General features: G+C 40.8%; 1 protein-coding gene across 1 annotated transcript; it reads left to right on the top strand.

Moving 5' to 3' along the window:
- Positions 1-1426: 1426 nt before the first annotated feature.
- On the top strand, positions 1427-26935 carry vwc2 (von Willebrand factor C domain containing 2; the record flags this gene model as incomplete). The annotated part of the gene is made up of 4 exons (XM_083922606.1): positions 1427-1557; positions 11923-12652; positions 13995-14124; positions 26784-26935. Exons 2-4 carry the CDS (start codon positions 12002-12004, stop codon positions 26933-26935), a joined length of 933 nt encoding a protein of 310 aa, XP_083778732.1. The 5' UTR covers positions 1427-1557; positions 11923-12001.

The following is a 26935-nucleotide window of genomic DNA, read 5'->3' as shown; positions in this document are numbered from 1 at the left end:
CAAAAATATGTATTTGTCAAACTTAATACTTATTTTCACGATATTTTCATCAGCCTCAGCTGCCAGGTCAGCAATCAATATTGAACTGAATAGGCAGCATATTAGGATTCTGTATCCAGATTGGGACCATTTAACTCTAACGTCCATATTCTAGCAAAATAAGAAAATAGAGGGGGTTCTCCAAACAGCAACAAGCCATGAATCATCTGGTTCGCTCTGCACATGCTTATATATTTTCTTATTCATGACTACTACTACTATCGTCTCAGTTTCCGGTCACACGTAGGCTGTCAGTCACCATCGGAAACACAACGGGCGAGACTTGGGGAGAGATTATGGGAGTGGTTTGGGGGCGATAGAAATATCGTCCTGAGATCCCATGTATTCGTCCATAAAGCACAGCAAGCTGCGTGCGCAACCTTTTAATGAGTGTGAATGTGGAACCGATGGGCACTCCGAAAATCGCCCTCAATCTCGTCCGAGACCTGTAAACTCGCGAGACCAGCTTTTCTGGCCTCGGAAGCAGCTCGGCTCAGCTCGAGACAGAGATAAGATAAATATTTCAATGCAGTTGTTGCTTTTAGTTACTTTTATTGCAGAACATGCATTATAAGCTACTCATTGACCACACAATTGCAATCATAGGATGAAAACAATGACTAAATAAAATAAATAAATAATTAACTTGATGCAGAGCAGGGGGGGGGGGGGGGCTCTAGTACCCTCTGATCCTAACCCACCTTTTTCAGTATTTGGAGTAGAGCTTGTTTAAGTGTTGACTAAAAAGCCTTCAATATCTTAAGTTGATGTTACAACCAACCTGAACTATACAGTGAATTGTGACAGTCTTTATTTTTGGAGACTGCTGCATTTTCTCTTGTGTTTCAGAGTAAACAGCTGCACCATTTAATGGCAGACACATTCAACTAGTTTGTATCACATTTTGAACACACTGTCTTAAAAGAGCTCTGAGATACGGCCAGAAAAGTCAAAAGTGTTCCAACCAACCCCGGTCTCCCCTAATGCGCTATGGTCTATTCTCAATGGGCAACACGTGATCCTACCCCGGGATCAAACTGTGTCAAATTACCGTTAATGGTTAATCACCGCAGTGTGTGAACCTCATAAACCGGCCTGTGTAGTGTCTCCACGGCTCACTAATTGACTGCCTGTTGTTCCTCGCTCATTTTAAACGGCCCCATCTAGCGGTCGGCCGGCTGAACGCGACCATTTATTAAATTATTTCTTTTTTTTTTGTCACCCTGAGAAATAAAGTGCCAGTGTAGAGCAGGGACCTCAGTAGCTGCGCGGCACTTGCAGCTGCGGATCGCCGGAGACGGAGCGCTTTCACTCACTGTGCCGACTAAAGTTGAGCGCGACACGCCGATGACCTGCGAGCATCCTCCGGGGAAACTGTGCATTTGACTGGCTTAACGAGCGTCAGTTCCCATCTCTTCACCACCGATCATTTGTTGCTGTCGTGTCTCCGCTGTCCAACAGTCCGAAGGCTGCGTCTCAACCCAGCGCACTGACGGATAGAGACTCCGAGGATCACAGGTGAATTATGTCTCTGTGCTGTGCGGGGGATGCGGCTGTTTAAAATTGTATTTCTTTGTGCATGTTAGTCTAATTCGCTTAATTTACACCAACTTACTTTGCTTTGTTTTCTCTTGAAATGGATGTATTTGAGAAAGATTTCACTCAGTTACAATGAAGTCGGCGTGGAAAATGTATTGCATCTCCCACAAATGAGCTGGATGGGGGAAACTGATGCAGATTGTTCAAACCTGCAGGGAAAGGCTCTTGCACCTGTAGAGGCTACATAGGTGTGAGTGTTAGTGAACTGTGCTGGTATTTCCATGTAAATAGGGCTGAGGCTGCTCGGAGAAGAATCAGAGGGATTTCAGTGGCTGCACAAAGGCTCTGCATGCTACACGGTCTCTAACAGGAGAGCCCAAACACACAGGCTATGCATATTCATCATTTCATAAATTGTGTCCAGTAAAAGTAGGTGGTTGAATGATGATAATGTATGCTATTCTGGGAGCTGCTTATTTTTTCTATTTTCGATCACTGAATTGATATTTATTCACATTTTTATTTAAATGTCACTTCATCTCTGACACAGAAGAAAGTCAAAAAGGCTGCTTGCCATCACCATCATCATCATCATCATCATCATCATCATCATCATCATCATCATCATCATTGTCTTTTCCTGTCTGAGTAATAATAAAAAAATCAGGCTGATTTCCACTCTCCTCAGGATCAGACTTTCCATGGCAGGGCTTTGTGTATGAGCAAATTCTCACCTTGTTCCACCTCGCATAATCTTAAGATTATATGACAGTTTTGCAGGGGCTGTTGGTTTAACATTGCACGTTCAGGCAAACTTTCTCTTGATTTGGGTCACTCGTAAGATTTACAGTCAGAGGATAAAATTCAATTAAGCAGCCCTGCAGCAATCTGTACTCACTGGCAGATGGCTTAATACTCTTGGATCATGCCTTATTGCTCTAATTGGATTTCATCATTTCACACTGCTTATTTGTATAAAAATGAGTTTTCAAACGTTGCATCATTAATTCAATACTTTCCCAGCTCTGTCAGATCCCAGGCCCACTAGCCACCACCGTCTAAGCATTTCACATCTCGTCCCCCGTGATCTGATTCGTCATAAATTGAAGTAGACCTCAGAGTAAATTGTTGCGTTCCCCGTGTGCCTTCGATGGCACGTTGGGCCGTTGGAGCAGTGTAAGTACGGGGATCTGTAATGTGCAATAAATGAATTGCACACAGAGGCGAGGGCATATTGTCTGTCTGAGTTAATTCCAGCCCCGAGGAGATGATTTTCCTCTCAATGACATCCAGTTTGATTTTACAGGGAGACATTGCAGGAATTTTATCCAGACAATGCTGATGTGATGTTCGCTTGTTTTAGAACCTCAGCGTCCGTCTGAAACAGTGTACACTTAAACTGAAATCAAGACAGGAAGGATGATGTGATGTGTTTCATTTTCCGGTCACCATGTTCAGGCAAATTTGCAAATATTCTTTTAAACACTGCTGCACTTATTAACACCAAAACGGTAATTAGTAATAAACAAACAGGCAAAAACATCTGTGTGGGGAAAGATTCCTGGAGATGAGAGGTCCTATTTATAGCAATGATGTATGAGGGAAACAGCTATCAACCTCCCTGGAAGGAACCTTTCTGATTGACATGAAAAGGAAAGCGAGAGGCAGGTCAACCTTAACACATCTTAACCGCCACACTTTGTGTTATTGAAGCCTTGCCAATTCAACCTATATGAATAACAATGTCTTGTTAGTCAAGGTAGAGCTCAAATTTCACCCCAAGCTCAGGTTGTTGTGTCAGGACTTATGGGCCTTATTGCCTCTGCTGGGTAATGAAAACGACAATAATTTATGAGTCATAAATCAATGAAATGGTCAGCATCATTGAACCGAACCATCGTGAAGGAACGGTCAGGTTGAATCTCTGCTCGATTGATCATTGTTGCTGCACCTCTGTGGTCAAACCGTTCATGGTTAATAGCCTGAGATGTAAATAGAACCTTGGCCTTTGACAGGGAGATTTATATCTCCAGTGACGATAATGACTGAGCCTGCTCCTGCTGGCGAACACTGAGGGTAATACTGAGTTCATTCTCACTGCTGCAGGAAGTCAGTGCAACATTTAAATGTCAGATGAAAGTGGAAATATCGTTAATGCTAAAAAAGTGCAAGCATTTAATGTTGCGATGTTAATATGGGAGCAGAATAAGAGAATGCCACTTTATTATTGAGAAATTATTAATTTATAGCAGATAATTACAATTGTATGCTGTTGTATCATTGCAATTCCAAGGTAACATCTTCATGTGATAATTGCTGTCCAGATGTAGAGCTTTCTGAAGGCAGAACTGGAATATTGAAGGGAAAGGGAAACACATTTTAATGTTTGGCAGAGTCCGGCCCTATTCTGAGGACATCTAGTCACATGTGATTACCTCAACTTACACTGGAACTTCAGTATCTTTCAATTGGACATCATTTATATATAAATATGGGGATGATAAGCCAAAACTGTATACATTTAGGATAATACAATATGAAGAAGGTACTGAGGATTATTTGCGGGTGGTATAGAATCGATCTAATGTGCCCGGCTGAGAGCTGGTATTTGCTAAAACTGGATGATATGTTGGTCTGGAAGAAGAAATGTGCTTTTTGACTGATATAGAAAATGAGTTTCTTTTTGTTTTTCATGGACCTGCGCTATATTCTTTAGTAAGATAAAAACAGATATTGATTTTGTAAATATGGATGATGCACAAATATTGAGTTGGCTGTGTACATATGAAACATTTAGATTTACCTGGAGAAAACCTGGGCACTTCAACAAAAACCTTTATTTTGTGAAACAAAAACAATGAGCAAAATTAGAGAACTGTAACCATTGTGTCAGAAGAGAAGATTTCAACAATGGTTTCTTCTATAGGATTCAAAAATGAACAGGAAGTGTAGAGGCCACAGCTTTGAATGACTTCAGCACATCTGCGTCCACAGGGCATCACTAGTTTCTCACACTGCTCTGGTTTGATCTTGGTCCATTCTTCTTCAGTCTCTTCCACAGTTCACTAACTGTAGTGGGTTTCTTAGATATTACTTTGTTACCAAGGATTTTCCAGATATTCTCTATGGGGTTTAGATCTGGACTCTGACACTTCCTCAACTGACTTCTTTAGACACGTTGGGTTCAGTCGTTCCCAGTCCAACACCAAACATAATGTTTGCATCAGACCCAAATAAATGGAACTTCAGCAATGTCATGGTTTGGGGGATGTTTTCTGCAGCAGGAGTTGGGCCTATTGTACAGCTAGAAGTTAGAGCGGCCACGGGTTTGACTCCGACCTGTAGCTCACTGCTGCATGTCTCCCTCTCTCAGTCTCTCTGCCAAAAAAATTATCTTTAAGAAAACAAAAAAACATGCTAGTACAACATAGGTATAGCCACAGCAGATATTTCATCTATTTCGGAACAATATAAAAAAAAAAACAATATTTCAGAATAAATCAAGTATTAATTGGTTTTCTAATTTTGATCTCCAGTATATATAGATAAAGAGAGAGAGAGAGAGAGAGAGAGAGAGAGAGAGAGAGAGAGAGAGAGAGAGAGAGAGAGAGAGAGAGAGAGAGAGAGAGAGAGAGGGACTGAATGCTGGCACACAATCCAGTTCAGTTCCAGTGTATAAATTGAGGTAATTACATCAGCTGTCAAAGTGACCAGACCGTCATCAGAATAAGACCTGACTCTGCCAGACATTAAAAACATGTTTCCCTTTATCTCAGATATCCCACTCCTGGCTTCAGAAAGCTCTACAGCTGGATTGTATGCCTCCTTTTACCAGCAATTATCACAGATGTTACCCTGGATTAAGGCTGAAGTGAATGATAGTGTTTTCCCCAGAAATGTGAATCTGAACCGGAGATCGATGGGATTGTTTGGGGGGTTGCTGCGTTTGAAACAGAGCACAAAAACACAGTGTGACATTTAATTGCAGGTTTTATATACTGCTTATCTATACAGACAGGGATATTGCCCTTTATCTGAAATGATATTTCCTGGTAAAAATCAAATATTTGAGATATTTGTTGTATTAGCCCAAGTGTTTTGTTGGCATTGGCTTTATAACCTCGTTGTTCGAGGAGTAAAAATATTATTTTATATGTATCTATATATATCTATATATATATCTATATAAAGATATATAGATATATCTTTTTGAAATAGGCGGCACAGGGTATAGTGGTAAGCACCGTTGCCTCACAGCAAGAGGTTTCCTTGTTCGAATCCCGGCTGGGGCCCTTCTGTGTGGAGTTTGCATGTTCTTCTTGTGTCTGCGTGGGTTTTCTCCGGGTTCTCCAGCTTCCTTACACAGTCCAGAGACATGCAGGTGTTAGGTTCATTGATGACTCTAGGGTGTGAATGTGACTGTGAATGGTTGTCTGTCTCTGTTTGTCTCTATGGGCCCTGTGATAAACTGGCGTCCTGTCCAGGGTGGACCCCGCCTCACACCCGATATCAGCCTGGATCGGCTCCAGCTCCCCCGCAACCACGATAGGGACAAGCGGTTGGAGATGAATAAATGAATGAATCTTTTTGAAATACAATATCAAAAAGTCTCCTAACTCTTCCACTCACCATAAACTTGGCTTGCACACTTGATTTTTTTCTGGAACACATTATTAGCTCAAAGTCATGGTTGTTAGCATTTCTCATAGAATTATAAAAAGTCAACAGCATTACAGCTGCAACTGGTAACTTTTAAAAAAAGAAGTCCTTTTCATGTTTGCTAACACTGTCACTCTACTCTGACAGCACTACATGAGACCGATAATCTGTGAAAAGAATCTTGTTCCTCTGCCTCCTCCCAATCCTTCTAACGGCATCTGCAAGATTCCACCACAACTGAAGGGAAACAACCAAACAGAGCGGAGGAGTCTCTGACGCAGCGTCAAAGACTGTTGCACTGTGACTGCTGAAAAATGAGAGAGTTTGTGATACGGCCAGTGGGCGGTGCTTAGTTTCTGCGCCACGTTTTTTAACATTGCAGCCAATGTTCTTATTTTACAGCTAAACAGTTCCACATTCATTGACACTGCGTTACAGACTGTCTGTATATACTGACGATTTCAGAAAAATCAACAAAAACGTATCAATAAAAGTGACCAACCCCAGGGCTGTTAAAGACCTGTAGACCCCAAACAGAAGGCACTTTATAATGCACGTATTGTGGCAAGCACATCTGTAATACTGACGCTAGTTTATTTATCTCTAGCTGAAGAAGACTGCTCCCCTAGATGATCCAGAGTTCTAATGGTGTAATGTTATGTTTCATGGAAATGATAGCAGTTTTCTCTGCTGTTGAGTTTCCAACAGAGGTCTTCCTGCGGTCCGACCTGTCAGGTCTGACGTTTGAACTGACAACTTTCACATCTCTGCTCTGAGCTCCTACTGACTGCAACTGGCTCGATGGAGAAACTCAGTTTATTTAAACTTTGATGATATAAGCTCAGATGTTTCACTAATACATATATTTAAGATCTATATTTTATACTTTAGGATTTGCCAGTTCACACACACACACACACACACACACACACACACACACACACATACACACACACACACACACACTCTGTCTCTCAGGTTGTATCCCTTTACTGTACATATAACTATGAAAAGTTGATACACTGTAATCCGTATGTAATCAACACATTTATTACTGTAGAAATTACATCCAGAGCAAAGAAGGAATCAGGTGACGTGGTGTAAAAGTGCTGAAATCTGTGTAGGGAGGAGGGCCGGGATGGTGCTTTGGTTCCAAAACACAGGACTTTTACCGGGGGGACCAGTGTTTGCATCCCAGAAGTACCGAGCCAAACCACAACCTTTTTTCTAATCTCAACCGTTACCTCTTGTTGTCTAAACTGAAGCTTTATGGTCACCGGTGGTTGTTTTATGGTGTTAAATTGAAAGTCATATATCGTTAGATACCACATGAACCTGTTTCCATCATAGTTCATCAGATATCACACAAACCTGTTTTACTGCATTAAATAGAACGTCATATTTCTTAAGATATCATACAAATCCGTTGATGAGGATACTTCACGTCTCACAGCTTGTGCTTGCATCATTAATCAGAAATCAGTTGAAGAAACAACATTAGGTTAAAACAACAGCAGAGCTAAGAGGAGGTCTATTATTGTTATTATAGTGCATTTTTAACCACAGTTTTAATTGTTGTTATATAAACAATATATACATTAGTGTATACACAGTATTTCTTTTTTGATATAAGGTTATTTTAGCACTCCATATCACTTTGTAATAGCTTGGACCACTTCAATATTTGCACAGATGTAGAAACAGTGAAACCACATCCACTCAGCTCTGTGCGGTCAAAAGGGTGACTGTTCTTCAAGACGAAAATATGCCGCTAATTTTTCCAGCGTTAATAAGTGTTTGTTTTCCAGAGATAATTATTTGAAGCTGACAAGTGTTAATTGGAGAGTGTTTTTTTTCCATTTGCAGCGCTGATTTTTTTTGCTCTGAAGTGGGTGTTCAAATATGTCAGAAGTGTGAATGAACTCAGTGATGTGGGCTTACATAAACTCTTGTATGCTGCAGATGCAACCAGGCGTTCCAGAGCATGGACTGTTTCATGTCACACCTGTGCAGCAGAGTTTCCAAGTCTGTTGTAAGTTAAAACAGAGAGTTTCAACATCAGGTTCTGATCCTAAATTAGACTTCACATAACCACGGTTGCAGTTGACCACATATTATGTGCTCATTACACTCAATTAATACTCACAATTTGTCTGTGTAATAGTCCATAACCCAAGCGTCTACCCTTTGCTGCAGCAGAGACTGCATTGCATCTTTATGTTCATAGTTGTGTTTTTGCTTTCCAGCTAGAAAGGCTTTGCAAGCATTGAAGATAAAGCATTGAAGCAAAAAAAAAAAAGAAAGTTTCTGCAGGGCTGTAGGGCAAAGACAAATCCATGACCTTTCATCAAATGGCTTATATGCAACACTAGAAAGTTTACCATCACTTGAACCTCAGGAATGGTAAGAAAAAGTATCGACAAAGGCATCCTATATATTCTTGACAGTATAGGTGCTTTAGTAAAAATGATTTATTTGTTAGACAATCTAGCCTGTACACATTATGTGCATAATTCACTAGACATTTAGATTAGATGAGCTTTGTATTAAAGATCACATTCGGCTGAATGTAGCACACATTTTAATTTGCAGATCCAGATAATCGAAATAAGATTTTTCTTTATTTATCTCACTGTCAACACATGCCACTGAAAAACCAAAACCAGCAATGTGCAGGGCTGCTTCTCAGTTCTTTTCAATTTCTCTATGCTGTGTGGCACTTAGCCCAGAGCCTGTTAATTACTGTTGAAGATGTTAAGATATGTGTGATTTAAATACTCACAAATATAGTCATTTATATTTTCCAAGAAGGCTCTGAATGTTCTTAAAACAGTGGGACACAGTAGTATTAAGCAAAAGCTACTCAAACAGAATGAAACAGTGCATTTGTGGGGGAGAATTGTCAGCCATGGATTAATAGACATTTGATGCCGAAGTGAGTGGCTATTTAATGTAGCTCATCCAACACCACTGCCACTGGCTAGTTAGCAAATTACAGCTGATACTTGTCTTGATAGGAACAGAATCCTGCTGTATGTTTAACCTAGTTAAGTTGAATGCATTACAACCAAGCCCCACCACAGCGACTTCCTGGTTGATCCAATAAGTGCCAAAAATTGCAGTTCACCGGGTGGACAGGTTTCTTAAGAGAGCAATTTCTTATTAACCCCCATGTAAAACAGGTGCTTTTTATACCATAATTAAACCTGTTTAAGGCCTAGTACAAAAATGTATGTTTAGGTCATATCTCCATGACAACACCGTGGAGGGGGGATTTTTTGCAGCAGGCTAGTTTTTATTTTATTGGAGGTTAAACTTTTTGAATATTTAGGGGCGCAGCCTTTTAATTGAGAGCTAGCCTCAGATGGATGTATCTCCCTCCCCCCTAACGTCACATCAATGTCCTTTTTTGGTAAGAGGAAATGAGAAGGGGGCAAAGTCTGACTGAAAGATGGTGACTAGACGAGGACGATCGGATCAAGTTGAGAGAACGCATCTCGGCGGAGATGCTACGTCCATTTCTAAGTCTATAGTCACAACTCTCATAGTACAATTTTAATATAGATGTTTAATGTTCAGACAAGGGATATTTTGATACAATTGAATGTGATACATTTGTGCTGAGCTAAAAAAAATAGTCATGAACTGGCAAAGTTGCACAGCCACCACCAGCTTTTACATAAAGTACTGAGAATAGACTACACTACTGAATAAAGCCTATGGCAAGTGGAATAACATGCATAAATAGTGTGGCTCATTGATGTGTTTTTGAACTTCAGTGGAGCTCTATGGCACAGAGGAGTTAGCTAAATTAGGCTTTGAATATAACAACAAGATCAATTTATGGCTGGCTTTGGTGTTTTTTATGGGATCTAACAGTGATAAAACTACATCTGACGACAGCCTAGGAATAAGATACTGTGATGCACTAGCTAGTTTGTGCCCAGTTTGTCTTTGCAAAGCCAGACCAGTACTTTGGCTACACTGGTTTATCATTCTTGGATAAGGGGGAAAAATGCACTCACAATGGTGTAGGGTGGCGTTAAGCCCGATAGCTGAGAGAAGAGCAGAAGGGGAGAAGAACGACTAGCATCCGACGTTTGAGATATGTGATGGATGTCAGGCTTTATCCCAATACTGTTCATCCGGTAAGCCAGACTAGTGCTCAGTTGACAACAAGCCTGAGGTCTACCTAGTGCTCAGTCCTGACGGAGAGCACAGCAGCAGCAGCAGCTGCAGTGTGACAGCTTGTAACAGCTGTTAAGGTGGAGAGGTGAGGCCCAGAAAAGCCAAATGAAGTCCTTTTACTAATGAGGCCTGGGCTCATCTCTCTCTCTCTCTCAGCTGCAACAGTGTTATCGGTATGCACCTCGTTAAGCTTCCTCTCCGTTCCACAGCAGCTCCAAGGATTCTGCCTCAAACATAGCAATTCAGATAAAACATGGCACAAATACCACTGGTGTGCCGGCAGTCAATTTCAGCCCTTTTTCCCATCAGACTGGATCAGAATTCATAAATATCAAAATGCATGTCTTAAAACATATAGAGAGACTTTGGCTTTTCTCTGGGATAAATTAATGCAACTGGCTGTCCCAAGATTATTTTTCCTCATGTATTACCACAAGGGTGTATTTGCCTACAGATTGTACAATGCTTAGTTGCTCTTCAGCTCCTGTTTAGGGCTCTTAATCGCTCTGTTGGAAATTAGCTGTGTTCTTTGAGTTAATCAATATGGTGAACTAAACAAGCACAGACAGGACTTTACATTTAATTGTATAGTCAGTCAATATGGAGTTATCTCCCCTTTCAAAATAAGCCGTAAATGTCAACACCACTGCAAACGGAGCTCAGCAATGCGACCGAACATTTGGTGAGGAGGAAATGAATGGAAGTAGGCCACTGAGCGCAGCAAAGCATCATAGCAGGCATTTGAATTTCAAGATGCTGCAGTAAATCAAGTTAAGCAAGAGACGAAAACAAACACATTGACTGCAGCTTTTCCAAAATGTGCAGTCTCTGCACGAATTTCGCCTTGATCGGTTGTATATTGACTCCTCATAGTGCTGAAAACTAAAGAAAGTGATGTGCTTTTACTTTTGATTAAAGCAATCCAGGGATATAAAGTGGGCTTTTTTAGAGAAAGTTTCGATGCACATGAGACACTTTGCAAAAGATATGGCTGTATTTTGAAATTGATATGGCCACTTCTGTCAGCTTTAGTTGATTCATATTTCCAGACTGGAATTATGTTCTATTTTCAAATCAATTTTTCTGCTTTTGTACAGTTGACTGTGATTCATTAAAAAAAAGCAGACATTGATCCCTATTCTTTGTTCCATAAGAGGAGCAGGAGTTTCAGAGTGTTAGATTCAGGTCCTCCTTTGGCCATTTTCCTTTTACTCTGTCACTGCTGAGAGTGATTGATGCAGGGAAGTGTTACAGTACGAAGCAGTATTGATTTTCTAACACAGCCCTATGAATACTCCCTCTCCTGATGATCCAATTCACTGATTCAACAGACTTGCATCACACTCAGCGGGGTGTTTGCTTAAAATGATGGAGCAGTGCTCTGAAGCCGCTTGCATTTCTTGCACTGTTCTGAGGCTAAATGAAACAAACCCCACACCTGGGATAAAATGTGACAAAATACTGAGCGCATAACCCCAGTTTAATTTTCTTTTCCAGATGGACTGGCTCACACCTGAGATGTGAAGTGTGTTATGTGAGCCAAGGTGTTTTCCCACCTCGCTGGTGGTGGGGAGAGATGCTGCACTCCGTTGCCATGACAGCAGAAGTTCTTTTTGTTCTGGGGTTCCTGATGAGCGGCGCTCAATGTAATCCTATAGCGACCTTACCGGCAAGTCGAGAACGTCTGGAAAGAGTGTTGACCCAAGCCAGGGAGGAAAAACATCAGGACGAGCAGGTCCCCGAGGAGCCGCTGGGATACGCAGCTCAGCAGCGGCCAGAGGAAATCAATGCTTTAGGCCCCAACAGGACTGCTGTGAGCCGTGCCAGCACGAACCTCAGCTCCCAGAAACGGGGGTCTAAGGGCGGGAAGTCCCAGGAGCCGTGGACAGAACAGAACAGCCTAAATCAAATAGACGAGGGCCCCACCAGTGACGTCACTCTCTCCCTGGATGCCATCGACGAGTACGCCTACCCAGACTACAGGGGGAAAGGCTGTATGGATGAGAGCGGCTTTGTGTTCGCCATCGGTGAGCAGTTCACCCCGGGCCCATCTACGTGCCCTTGCCTCTGCACAGATGAAGGCCCTCTGTGCACCAAGCCAGAATGTCCCAAAGTTCACCCTCGCTGCATTAAGGTGGACACTAGTCAATGCTGCCCACTGTGCAAGGAGAAAAAGAACTACTGCGAGTTTCGGGGCAAGATCTACGCCTCGCTGGAAGAGTTTAAGGTGAGCCCATTAACTGCATTCACTCATTTCTGACATGTTCAAACTTGAAAGAAGTGCCGACAGAACACTCCTGGCTGTTCAATGGAGTTTATAACAGATGCTAAGAAACTAGTTACCTTGTCTCACAGCACGTACTCGAGCAGGCAGATTTATAATGGCAAAGGTCAGCACTTGTCTTTTTTTCCCCTCACACAACGCCTGAATAATACCGGGGGCTGAGTTTAGCAATGCCTGCTTCAGCAGAGTGTTTCCATTTCCAGTTTGTTGTTATGCATGATAGAGTTACAGTTATAGTAATGTTACAACTCTGCAGAGCAGGTTGCTGCATGTGGGTGTTTGTGAAGAGACACATTAGCAAGATCCTTAATGTTTTATCTTCTGACACTTCTTTGAAAGGCTCGACCCAAGACTGCATGTGATGTTGGGTCTGCATTTACCCGCGCCTAATGATTCTCTTTATGTTGGCGAGTATTTCAGCAGGAGGTTGAGGCCTCCTCTTCCTTAGGGTGTAACCGTTAGCTCTAAGTCAAGTCTCTGCTGAGGGAGATCTAGAGAAAGCTCTACTTTCACTCGGGCACACAGCAACTTTTTTGCTGTGCAGTGGGGGTGGGGGATGGGGGTTCGGGGGTCGCTTTGAAACGCAACAGGCAGGTTTTATGCTTGATTGCTAAGTTCTTGGGCATTGTACTAAAGTGCCGCCTCGCTCCATTTTTCACAGTGAAGTGCCATGCGGAGGCGCAAGCCTCTGCAATCTACAGCAACGCCGGTGGAATTTACGTTTGCTCTTTTGTAAAGATTAAAGGTGTATGCCTTCATACAAGAAGATGCTAAATGAAGCCTTTCACAGGGAATGTAGGAACCGGATGTAATTCACATTTTTTCTATTTCCAGACATCCAGGAATGCTTGGATAACCCAGCATTTCTAATGTTTCTGTTCACGTACTGAGAAAATTGGATGCATCTTTCTTTTGTTTCGCATTGCTATTGATTTCTCCATATCCCCTGATTGGATAGTGAAGTTCAATTCTCAACTCCTCTGAGAAGCATGGTACTTCCCTGCAGATGTAGTGTGGTGACATTGAATGCACACTGTATTAAACAAGCCAGACAGGCAGGAGTATTTTTGTATTTGTGTGCATGTGTGTGTGTGAGAGTGCAGATAGCTGTAGAGCAACAGAGCGGTCTAAAAAGAGAGACAGACATTGAGACGAACAAAGAGCCAGAGATAAAGATAACAAGAAATTAATTAAAAGGAGAAGTTTCTTTGTTGTCTTTGTGAATGTGTGTGTGAACTATTTATACGGTCGGGTGTTAATTACTATTTCTCCTCTTGCCATCCAGGTGTCTCCATGTGAGAAGTGCCGATGTGAGCCAAGTGGAGAGGTGTTGTGCTCTGTGGCAGCTTGCCCTCAGACTGAGTGTGTGGACCCAGAGTACGAGCCGGATCAGTGCTGTCCCATCTGCAAGACTGGTGAGCAGAGACCATTTCTTTCTTTCAACACCACTGCAGTGCACACTTCATTCCAGTACAGCCAGTCTACTACAGCAGTGGTGGTCGCTGCGTAGCTACACTCAGAGCTGACTAGTGTCAAACGTTTTTGCTCAAGGGCACCTAAACAGGAGTTATGAGGGCAAGGTAGCATGATGCTCATTTTGCTGACGCAAAGCATGCAGCATGCTGCACTGCAGTGTTTGCACTCTCTGGCCATATCACATTTTCAAAGTAATGAGATCTGTTTTAGTGAAGCCAAGCCATGTGTTTAAACAGTAATTGCCTTTGTGTAAAACATCTGCTTGTGTGGCAATTTCAGTCTTAATTTCTTATAATTACTCAGTGTATCTGAGGGAGGCTGTGTTCCAAATCCGTCGCTACTGTCAGGTACAGAGATTTAAGGTCTGCTTATATTTTTCACTGCTAGGGGTTGTTGGTTTATGATCCTGTTGGTTTGAGAGCTTTGGCCCGTCTGAGAAGAAAGAATTCTATGGTTCAGAGTCGATTATGTGAAGTTGTTTCAGATGATTCCAGACAGCATGTCCTACATTATGCCCCCTTGTTTTCTTGGTGTGACTCTAATGCAACATGGCAATGTCAGCAACATTGCTTCCTTCAGCAAAAAGAATGATGACTTGCGATATGTATCTCTGACTTGGAATCTTAAAGTGGCGCATGATGTCTGCTATAAACAAGAGCAAGCAATCTGCATGGAGAGAAAATTCTGTGAGAGAGACAAGCTAGACAGTAAGCTCCACATAAGATGCTTGATCCGTATGAGCAGCTCATTAGATGACACTACTGCTCATGATTTTTGAGTAAAGCAGGCAAGATATTTTGATTTTCATGGTGTTTGTTGAAGCTGAGCATTTACACATTAAATGATGAACACGAGAGAATTAGAAATAACAGATTGTGCAGACGCATTCACAAAAACAAGGTTAATCCTCAAAAGAGACAAATAATATATCAAGAAGATCATAAACATAATTTCCACAAACACCATCAGCATATAACTACCATCTAAAGTTAATTATAATCGCATTCAGAATATCACATGAGGGTAATATATGTATTATTTGGAGTCATAAAACATTATAGATAAGCGTTTGCATGTACAGTAATGAATTTTCATGATTCGCTATCAATCAGAGGTCTCCCTCTCAAATTAAAAGGCTGTCTCACAACCTCCAAAGAAAATTAGTTGAAAACATTGGTAGTCATGCAGCGTTACTCACTCTATTAATATTTGCCTGTTGTAATCTCGGGGAATACATTATGGTCCTTTGTTCACTTTTTTCCCCCGTTCACCCACTTTTTAGATATGCACATATTGATCATGCTGAAAGTGCTTTGTGCAGAGTTTGGGCAGCGCTCCATATTTTCCCCTGTGAAATGCCCATTGGATTTGCTTTGTTATGTCCGCAGGCACACATCTGTCCAGGAGACAGATGTGGAAACAGTTCAGTATATGCATAGATGTGGCAGACTGAAGAGAGAGCGTGCATCTGTATTCGAAAGTCCCACCAAATCCACGGGCTCATTCATCCGATAAGGATTTTCAGTTTTAAGATGGCATTAGTCCCAATTACCATAAGATTACCACACATTACCATTCAATAAACACGCCATGTTACCTGACCACAACTAACCCCGTCACAGTCTGAATGAGAAATACTTTTTGTGGTTAAAGTGGCACTATACTGATTTTACACAAAGAGACCAGTTTACTTATCACAAGAACTACTCAGCATGCGTAAACATTTGTATAATGTCTTTGGAGGAGCTTTTCTAAACCTCCACTATAAATTGGGCCTGTGGAGTTCGAAATATTTGGGCTTTATTCAGACAAAGAGTGTTTTTAATGCAGTTGTGAAGTGGGTTTTGCTGCTGGTTATGGAAGTACGTAGCCCCACTGCAAAGGCCCCTTTCAAATCTTCCTTTTAAAGGTTCCATGTTGTAAAAAGTGAGATTTTCAAAAGCAGGTCTAGGAGTATTCACAAACTGTGCACCGGACCAGGTTGAAGAAGACTTACGTACAGTGTGTGATGTCACAGCTATACTTTAAATAGATATTTTATTTATTTTTCTATTTTTTCTTTAGTATTTTGTCTTTTTATTCTGTTTTTTGGTTTTTGGTTTTCCGTATGGCACTTTGGAAACCTTTGTGTTTATTTGAAATTGTGCTTTATAAATAAAATGGGTTGGATAGAAAGTGCTGCTACGGTGCTGTTACAGTCCTTCCCTCGGCTGCAGTGACGGTGCAGAGATGCTGAGAGCACAGATGTAGAGCCCCGGTGACAGTGACCAATCAGAGCAGACTGGGTTTAAAAGGGGGTCTTAAAGAGACAGGAGCTCTGTTTCAGACAGAGGGTGAATACAGGTATACTCAGACAGACAGTATAAGAAAAAGCATGTAAACATGTTCTGGTGTATTGGGACTTTTAATGGCATCCTCAATGTTCCTGAACATAGAAACACAGAAGTCTCAGGAATGATTCATCAGTGCTATAGATTTATGTTATGGACCTCAGTAGGAATTATTTCATATACCCTTGAGTCTTGGCCTTTGTTGCCATGGAGAAAAATCAAGGCAGAGGCTTTTTCTTTGACAAACCATGGCACCATAGTTGTTGAAATAATTGAAATCTTGACTGTAAAAGTAAAATAATTTAAGCTCCAGATTGTATATTTCTGGCAGAAATGCATCTTGGGAGCTGCAGGTAAATTCACAATTTTACCCCTGATTTTGTATCAAAAGTCACCTTACGTTGTCTAAGCACAAAAGAACTTCCCTTGAAAACAGCAGAAGCCCATATTTTTATAATGTAACTCTTCCAAAATGTGCTCCTTGTTCTGCAAAAAGAAAAGAACAGACCATTCGTTTTTGAAACTATTTTCTGTCTCCTATGAGCCCCCAAATCTATAGAAGTGAATCGCTGGAGTGCCCCTTTAACCTAGTCGCATCCATCACATACTGTACGGCACTTTGGTAAAATTAGAATTCTGTTCCTACATCGTTCACACACCCTGTCAGCTCGGTCCCACACACTTTTAGAGTAATCCACAGGAACAAGGTGATATTTATGAAGATGCAGAAATAGCCTTTGGCAGCATTTATGCCTCATTTACGCAGCAGCCAGACTCCAGTGTTTTAAAGCAGCAGCAGGTGACATTTGTATGTTAAAAATAAATATACTTTTAGGTTTGTGCCGATCCTTTTCACATCCTTTTCTGTGCCTCCTGCTGGTGTTTTCACATATTCAGGATAGCTGTGAATATCAGAGCTGCTAATTAAACAGAGTTTAGTATCGCCGTAGCAGAATGTGTCAAACAACCTTTTATTGGGCAGGGCATGATTTTGGCTGTGATTTAATGAACAGGCCTGATGGGGTTGGCACAGTGTAAACAGGAAGTGTAAACACTCTCCACAATCACCAAACATCTTTCTAAGTGTCAGACTCTGCGCAATGTCACCATCCACTGGAGTAAATAGAGGGCTCTGTACGGAAAATAATGCATCAGACATAGGTTCTTTTGAATACTTAATTTTCACATCCTTTCATTTGCATTTGGAGATAATTTCACGCTAGACTTGTCACCTTTGACATAATAAACAACATGTTAATAAAACGCACTACATTGGGGATACCTTATTAAAAAACGGCAAGATACATGAATCAGACATAAACAGAGATGAGACTTCCCTCTAAATTACACTGATCTTCCTTCAGCTTGTAACGATTGCACATTGGATTTCACTTTGTCTTTTATTCGGAAGGCTTCTTTGCCAGGTATTACAGACATCTTGAATTAAATGATGAGGATCATTGATTGTCAACTCCCATCTCGTCCCCGTTGATCATGCAGCACTCAATACGAGACAGCGGAGCAGTGCTCGCTCCATGATGAAATACTGATGATGTAAAATAAGGTTATTGGAGGTTGTTAGAGAGTTCCCGCTCAGGTGGTGTTGTTTGTCTCGTCTGCAGATGGTGTTTGAACTGTAAACAGATGTTAAGACCTCCCAGGAAACCCCGATGCATCCGAAGTGCCACATCAAAGCTCAGCCCATTAATGGGAGAGAATTAAATACTCATCCAGATGTGGAATGCCTCTAGAAAAGATAAAAAAACAATGTCATAGAATTTAAGAGCAAGCATAAGACGGTATAAAAAGCACAGAAAAATGAAACAAATGAGGTGAAAAATTGAGACATCAGATGTGTAAAGAAAAAAGAACTCAGATTTGGTTTCTCATTCAACAAGTCACGCTGTCTTTTACCCTCATTTCTCAGCTAACAGCCGTTCCCTCTTCTTTTTCACTATTGATATAAATCACAATGAAGTATTTCAGTGTGTGGTACGTTCATCAAATATGCACACACATTATCTTGGCCTTTTCAGGCATGCACAATCAATGCTTATGGCAGAGCACCCTGTCTCAGATGTGTCATTCAGCCTGTATGCAAGGAGACACTTGGGGAAGAGCCAGGGGAGGAAGATGAAAGTGAGAGGTATCGCTAACATCCACCCCAGACAGTTGTTCATGAATATCAAAGAACAGCTGTGAATGGAGGCAGGTTCTCATCATTTTTTACTCATTATCTCAAAGCACTGGAACACGTTGCAATTAAACGGTTTCATACCCTCTAAAGTTTGTGACTATCTCTCGCTCGCCGCCATAAAGTTTAATTAAACAATATTGATTCATGCAAAAAACACCTCATCATTAATACAAGTGAAAGAGGGAAACATGCTCTCTCTACTTTAGTTCTTTTTTTCCTGTTTTATTTTTACGATTCGAAGAGTTATTTTTTACTTCTGCAGTTGAAGTGTTTGTAGTAAATTCTAAGCCAAGTGTGTGTCTCGCCTGCAGTATCTGCTTTTGAAGAATGCTTAGGGGAAAAAAAATCTATGAAGGAGAAGCCTCTCGCCACAGCACCTCGGCCGCGGTGGCTCGGCTCCCTCCCTCTTGTCCTTTGCTCTTGCAGGGTATCGCCTTGGCAACGTGTGAGGAAACAAGTGGGGCTCTTCAAGACTCAGACATTAGGGTCAACACTAATCTGGGGGGGATGTGATAAACAGCCTGAACCTGAGCCAAAATCCCTTCAAATAGAGCAACACGAGACGTGGTAGCTTGGTTGCCAAGAGGGATAGAGACTCATTTAAATTAAGAGAGGTATGATTCATAGAGGGCCTTTAAAGATGTGTCAGATTCTTTTATTTATAGGGATAGATTAAAAAAAAAAACACGATTGCAAGAGAAGTTGTTAATGAATGTGAAATGCCGTGGTTTGTCAATATGAAGAAGCCTCCTTCTCATCCTGACAACACAGAAAAGGAATAGTGTCAAACAGCTACTCAATAAATGCAGAAATGAATGCTGCTTTCTAATTGACTGTTCACTAAGCCCTGTTTCCCTTAGTTATGGTTGCTATGGCTGTCAATCTTTCACATAAATCCATGGTATGTGTTTACATGGACATGAAAAACCTGTTAATGAGGTTTTTTCCCAATCCCGATCAGATTCAGAATACGGTGTTTACATGAGCACAGAGAAATCGGGTTAGGGCTGAGCAATATGATGATGTGTATCGTCAGAACCATATAAAAATGTCTATTGTTTCAGTTTTCTATCTACTGTATTTGGACGATGATTTATGTTCTGATCCTTGCACGACTTTATGGTCATTTTGCACTAAAGTTGTAAAAAAATGAGAGAATACTTTCTACATTTTTTACTTCAATATGTTTCACTTGATTGATTATTTCATATAGACTATTTATGTATTGAATTACCAGAAAACATGCTTTATAGTGATATATATCGTTAGATATAAAATGACCTATGTCCGGATAGAAGATTTTGGCCATATCGCACATGATAAATACAAGTACCCGCTGACTGATTACTGCATTCTAATAGTGCAGGCACTTTGTTGTTTAAAAAAACAAGCTACGTATTCCTGAAAGGAGCTAGGCTATGATGTTCTTATATACCCTCCTTTGCTGAAATAATACGTAAACATTTTTTTGACAGGTTTGACAATGACTTTCAGTCACGTTCTGTTTCCATTGTACCAGCCAATAGCGTTGGGCATTACAGGTTGCCAGGGTTGCCTGTTGTTCGGCTACAGAAACAAAGAATCATTTTGAGATGAGAGCTAGCTAACCGATTCCACACCACTCAAATAAAGACTTCCCTCAGACTGGCTAAGGTTTGATTCATCACTTAACATGGCGCTGATCGCTTGACACACTCGGCAACAAACCTGGCAACCCAACTGCTGGAATCATATTTTGTTGTTGCTACTACGATCTTGAGACACTAGATGACGATGCTCATTCTCCGTATTCAACCTCTAATATTAGCAGGCTCCTTATTTCGAGCCGGCGACCTCTGACGTTCAACCTGCCGGAGTTCTCAAACTAGTGAGTGTGACACACTTTACAGCGCCACTGATGTGTGTTGTCACCATAACAACTAACAACAATTGCCATTTTCTCTTGAACTAGTTAAATGACCTCGAGAAACAGTTCAATGTCTGTCCTTCTGGTAAGTTTTGCATCCCTGCTGAGAATTGCACCCATGCGGTAAAAATGTTTTTTTTTAAGGCAAAGCTACTATTTAAAATGATCTAAAGTCCATAGTTTTTGAACATGGAGCATCATCAAGGTTTTATTAGATTCAGTAGTAGCATTTCACCGTGAGGTGGATACAGTTCCCGACAGGTTGAGCGCAGAAACCCCCCACAGTGGGCTGCAGTGTAAAGCTGATAGACTCAACTTCTGGAGAAAACGTAACCCGACGTCACACTGCGGTGGATACCACAGTCTGTTTTGAGGTGGTTTCCCAGATTAAACAAGAGAAGAGAAAGAGAAAGTATTTAAAAACTAACAAACTAACTAAAAAAAAACAAGCACTGAACGCCCGAGAGTTTGTGTAACAGCTGATTGAATCCTGCGACAGCATAGTCGCTCAGTCCCTCCGTCTCTTTTCTTTCTCTCCTTCTCTGTGAAATGAAGCTGCCTTCAGGTGCAGTCGGAAATGTCGAGGTCATAACAACAATCTGCCAGTGACAGTCTGCTTGTGCTACATTAGGGGATTTAAGAACACAACAGGACGTCACTACAATGGGATGTAAGTGACACTCTCAATGTCGGTCAACCCCGCGGCGATTTGAAGCCTTAAGGGGTACGTGCATTAATCGGCAGAAATGATTGTTGCTGCCAGCGAGGTGGGTTTAGCTTCTAAAATAATGTATAAAGTTCAGCAAAAGACAGCAGTTATGCTCTCTGTTATGTTCACATTTTAGAGAATAATATTTTTCTCATGAATGATTTAATATTTCACCCATCGGCAACCCATCCCCTATTAATCAGAGTTTTAATTTAAAATAATATAACTGCAATCTGCACATATAGTAACCACCGTTTGGTTTACATACATTAGTACACAATGACTGACCACACAATCAAATGTCACAGACTTTATGAATTCATCATGTTGAGAACATTGCGCCACAGTCAGCCAAACATCTCTCTGTAGAAGATGTAAAAAAAAACTGGGGCTGTATTTTCTCCAGCTGGTGCTCCACAGAAGACAGATAAAAGTTTATAGTACAGTAATATAAGTACAAAGTGTAATGCAAATGTTGTTTGTTCTAAGACAATGCTTCAATGTTTCCATTTTCAAACAGTATGCTTTTCTTTTACAAGGGAAAAGAAATGAGGGATGAGGAATACCTGATGAGTTTGGCAAGCGTAACCCTGTCTAATGCAAATTACTGCAGTTGCTGGAGCGTAAATTTCCCTGAACCAAATAAAGAGGCTTTAGCAAACATTTCATTTACACTACAATTACTGCTTATTTTAAAAAAAGTTACTTCAGTGTACAACAAACATAAGTAGTAAGTAATACGTGGAGTAGTAAATCCAGCAATCAGGAATAATAACTGAAACTTAGTTTTAATTACGCATCTTTTGTTTTTTTAGATAAATGGAATGGGATGGGAGAGTGGAACATTTTGTATCATTTAATGAATTTGAAAAAGGCTTTGGTTGAATTCTTTCATCACGCGGATATATTATGTTATCTAAAGGTAATTTCCCATGTCTGGACTTGAGAGTTATTATTGCAACAGAGAAAGGTCACTATAATGAAGATAATGGTTAGTCACATTATGTCCTAACAATTAGAGTTCTGTTGTATCACTGAGAGGTTTTGAGCTTTGGCCTGATAGTTTCGGGTTTATTTCTTCTGAACAAAAAAGGTACTCTTAATGTGACTTCCAAATTCACAATGAAAAAGTGGAAAGTAACATAAGTACCGGTAAACCAAAAGATCACCGAGATTGACATCGAAGCTTAAATAAATTGTTTATGATCTCTCAGTAAAGTCTGTCACCTGGGCGCCGCTGTTATTGCTGCAGCGCTCGTGACTCCGTCCCTGTGAAGGACATCGGTCGGGACAGTCGTGCCACTTGTGTTCAGTGGGGCTGTTCAGCCACAAAGATTATCAGTGGGCACAGTTGCGGGAGACAACATATGCAAACAAACATTCACATGAGGTGGCATTTCCTCAAAAACGCACTGTCTTTGATGCGAAGCGGTTCATATTTAAACATCTGAACCTGTTTCATGCAGCATCTCAGGAAGAAATTATTCATATTGTTGTTAAATCATAGTCTCTCCCTGCTAAGTTCTCCCACTTTCTGTCTTTACAAAGCAAGGTCATTTATATCCTGCATTTATAATGCAAATGTACTCAAGAAATGCATTACGATGAGTGATTTCTGCTATTTTTCTCTTTCCATTACCTTATAATGGAGCTCTGCAGGTTCTTTTTACATTTTAGAATGAAGGGGTGTGATGATGGGGATGCGTCCTCGTTTCCCTGTCCATTATCTGGCATTGCTACGGAGCCCAAAGCCACAGGTGCTAATGGCCATGTTTTTTACACGCTGCCCATGCCAACTTCTAACACGCCATAGTGACAGTTTGGCTCCAACTGTACATGCACATGCACAGTCCATTTGTCTCTGCTTCTTGTTGAAAATCTCATGTGAAGCCTGACGTTCCTAAAAAAAAAATCCACACTGAGTGATAGGCAGAGAAAGACAGCGTGATGGAGAGACGGGGATATATTACATTACTGAAGCAATGACAAACAGGTGGGTGTTATATGAAAGGCAGAATAATAGGGTGACATAAATGAGTAAGCCGAGTGGCGCCAAATCCATGCATTAATTAACACAAATGAGTGTCATGCTACTGTGAATGATTGGCTGACAGGCTGTGGTTTAATCCCAGCTCCAGGAGGACGTACTTTTGATTTGTTTTGTAATGTGTATGACTGTTTTTTCACATTTTTCTCTCCTAACCTATCCTTGACATATGCGTCTTTTATTCGAGACATTGTGTTCTAAATGGCGCTAATGATGATGAATCAGTAGAGACAGCAGCCTGGGCCACAGGATGAGTTGTTATTCAGATAGTGTGTGTGCGTGTTCATCTGAAGATTTATAAATGTGTTAGGGTTGACATTTTGACAGGCCTCTGCAAACTGTTCACATTGATTGATGTGCCAGCACACTCCTTCTGGGTGCTGCCGTCCAATGAAACGCAGTGGCTGCAGCTGAAAGACTCCCCATTTATCAGCATCTTAATTATACAACAGAGTGGCTCAAGACCTTGTTAGTCTAAGGGAAATAGCCATTGTTATGCTATACCTGCTGTTATGGAAGCAATTCCCGCAGTGTTTATATTTTGCAGTGCGGCTTGAGAGATAATGGATGATTTATGAGCTCTTTTTTTCAGCCAATGGTTGAGGACAGAGGCACTTTCACTAGACAAAATTCCTCTCATCACACTAAAGAAGGTAGTATTGGGGAGACATGGAGGACATTTATGCTTAGTATTGTCAGCTTAGCAAGTGGATCTTTTGTAGACTTGTTGTTGACAGGTAGAAGGGAGACACATCTGCCAGGCTCCAGTGATAGTTTTTTTTCTCTTACGCAGCTCAGTTCTTAACAACTACTACGTACAACATCCCAATTTTCATTAGTGAGATCCAATTTCCTGCGAAATAATAAAAAAGAACAGTCCCTTGGGGTGCACTTCAGAACTATATTAAAGCACTGCGTAACAGTCCTTAATTTGGTTTTTATGCATAATTCCCACTCTTTGCATTCCAACCTTGTAGTCACATACGGAGGAAGGCAGCAAGATCTCTGCTTTACTTGTGTCTAAGGGGTGTTGAACAAAAGACCACTGAATACCTGTCATGTGTGCATCTAAAATAGAATCAAATTTATGAGTCTGAATAAATAAATAAAAAACTTGGGTTAAATGCCTGAGTCCCATAACAAGACAATGGAAGAGATAATCATTTGAATTGGGTCCTTAAGAATTCAGCGTAATCACTGGAATCCAGGGATGCATTTGTTTCCTGATGGGAGAACGCTCCCCTGCATAAACCATGAGTGGTCACTCAGTGGTCTGAAGAGCATGGTAATGATGGCCAATGGAAAAGCTATATTGACAAGCAGACGCAATGGGAATGGATGATTCATGGCAGATGGGAGGGGAAAATGTCAGGATCTAATTCGGCCTTTAAAAGGGACCCCAGTCAAAAAGTCATTTTCGTAATAATAAAAATGATTTTATCTGAGGGAAATCCTGTCTTATGTATTTTTTTCTGTGTATACAGTAATATTATAATGGGAAACAATCAATGAAAGCTCTGACGTGAGGGCCCATTTTCCACTGACAGAAATGAAATAAAGGGCAGCGCATCTGGTCTCTTGTGTTCATTCTCTTCTTTGACTGCAGGAATAAGATAAGATGACTAACAGCACTGAACTCCATACGGGTATGCGGTTATTGCAACAGATATGGCACCTGAAAGTAGTGTTAAAACAATACCTGTCCTACTTTGGAACTAGCTTGTGTCCCATTGGCCTTCGTTCCACAATTTATTTTTGTATAGAGGTTGTTTTCTTTTCATCCATCTTTATGGAAAGCAGAAATATGTGTCTCGGTAATTCTTCTCATATCCTCTCATATCTTGTAGGCCAATATGCTCATATACCTAAATGAATATCTGTACTATACAAAGCATTGACCTACTTCAGCTTATAGTTCTTATACTAAAACAGAAACATTATCAAAACCTCGTCTTATTATAACCACAAAATAACAATATAAAATGCATGGAATCTTTTTTGTTATAATATATGCAGTATTTTATTAGCAAGAGCAATAGTAAACTTTAGCTTACAGTAGCTATGATTATGGCTAGAAACATATTTAATCTCTTGGGAAATACAAAATGCACATTGGAAATATAAGAATGAGCCTGAAGTGTGCTCTGTGCTCTGTGTAATGGTAATAACCAAAGCAAAATAAAGGCGTTCTTAAAATAACCACAGTTGTTACGCATACACGTTTAGCAAACTTAACATGCAGAGTCACAAAAAAAAACCCTGGCACTCATTGTAATGAATGATGCAGCTAACTAGCTAGGGCTATTTGTTAGTCATTAGGCTAACACAAGCTATCAGAGATGAGATAAATCTAGAATACACAAGTCAGTAGCAAGGGTACCAACCCTTTTAACCTGTTCTCTGTTAGCAACCAGCTATCTTTAATTAGCCAGAAACACGCTTTATCAGTAATGTCAGTAATGCTGACATAAGCTAATATTAGCCACCTTAAGCTAGCACTGGTCACCTCGCAGCATAAAAAGAAAGCAAAGACGGTGTGTTACTGGGGTATAGAATGTGTTTTATTGTTTATGAACTGAACTTTTCCTTTGTAAAAGAAAGGATGTATTCTTTCTTTTTGTCTCACCTTATCTCAACTAACTATGTCATATTCATAAGTTAGAAGAATCCATATGTTGGTTGTGGCACAGGTTATGAGGTGCACATGAAGGAAAATGTGTCCCCTGGCACTTGGTGAATGTGAAATAAAATATTTGCGATAATAGGCTACTGTCAGTCTGGGTCAACGCATTCATTCACAGGGTATTTCCTTTGGTTATCAACAGTTGTATTTACTTATACATTTCTCTTCACAGAAGAGCATACTTTACAGATTGTTGTAGGCTATTTCATAATTCACCTGCGTCCGAACTGACAAAGCTGGCTGTGAATTTATGGAATTTCAAACTGATTGGGATCCTTCGAGCAGCACAAAGAAATGTGACTTTGGATTGTGTTCAGTTTTTTTCCACATTGAACTTGTCCTTGGTGGGTCTAATAGCAGAAAAGACACAAAGGCGAGAGCAACCTCAGTGAATTTGAGATATCTTTCTACACTACACTTCTATTTCTTCCTGGTCTCTGTCTGAATCATTACTCAGATCATAATTTGAGCAATGAAGCATTAACTGACATATTATCTAGTTTGACCAGCGCACAGTTCCCACAGCATTGTTAATCACAGGAGCAAAGCACACCATGCATTTTCAGTGTTCGGAGTCTGACCTCGATAATGTGACATGATGCTGACGACACAAAAGACACACATTAAAAATATATAAGGCCAATTTGAGATTCCATTTTGAAACATATTATAGAGCTGGTTTCGCTCTATAATAACCGTACCCTGTTTTTCTTGTACCCCCTACAGGGCCAAATTGCTATGCGGATACAGCAGTGATACCAGCCGGCCGGGAGGTGAAGATTGATGAGTGTACAATCTGCTACTGCACATACGAGGAGGGCACATGGCAGATTGAACGGCAGGCCACCTGCAGTAAGAACGAGTGCCAGCGGAGCTAG

This window comes from Echiichthys vipera (assembly GCF_963691815.1).
Source record: "Echiichthys vipera genome assembly, chromosome: 11".
Classification (NCBI taxonomy): domain Eukaryota; kingdom Metazoa; phylum Chordata; class Actinopteri; order Perciformes; family Trachinidae; genus Echiichthys; species Echiichthys vipera.
This window is presented reverse-complemented; position numbering and strand designations above follow the sequence as displayed.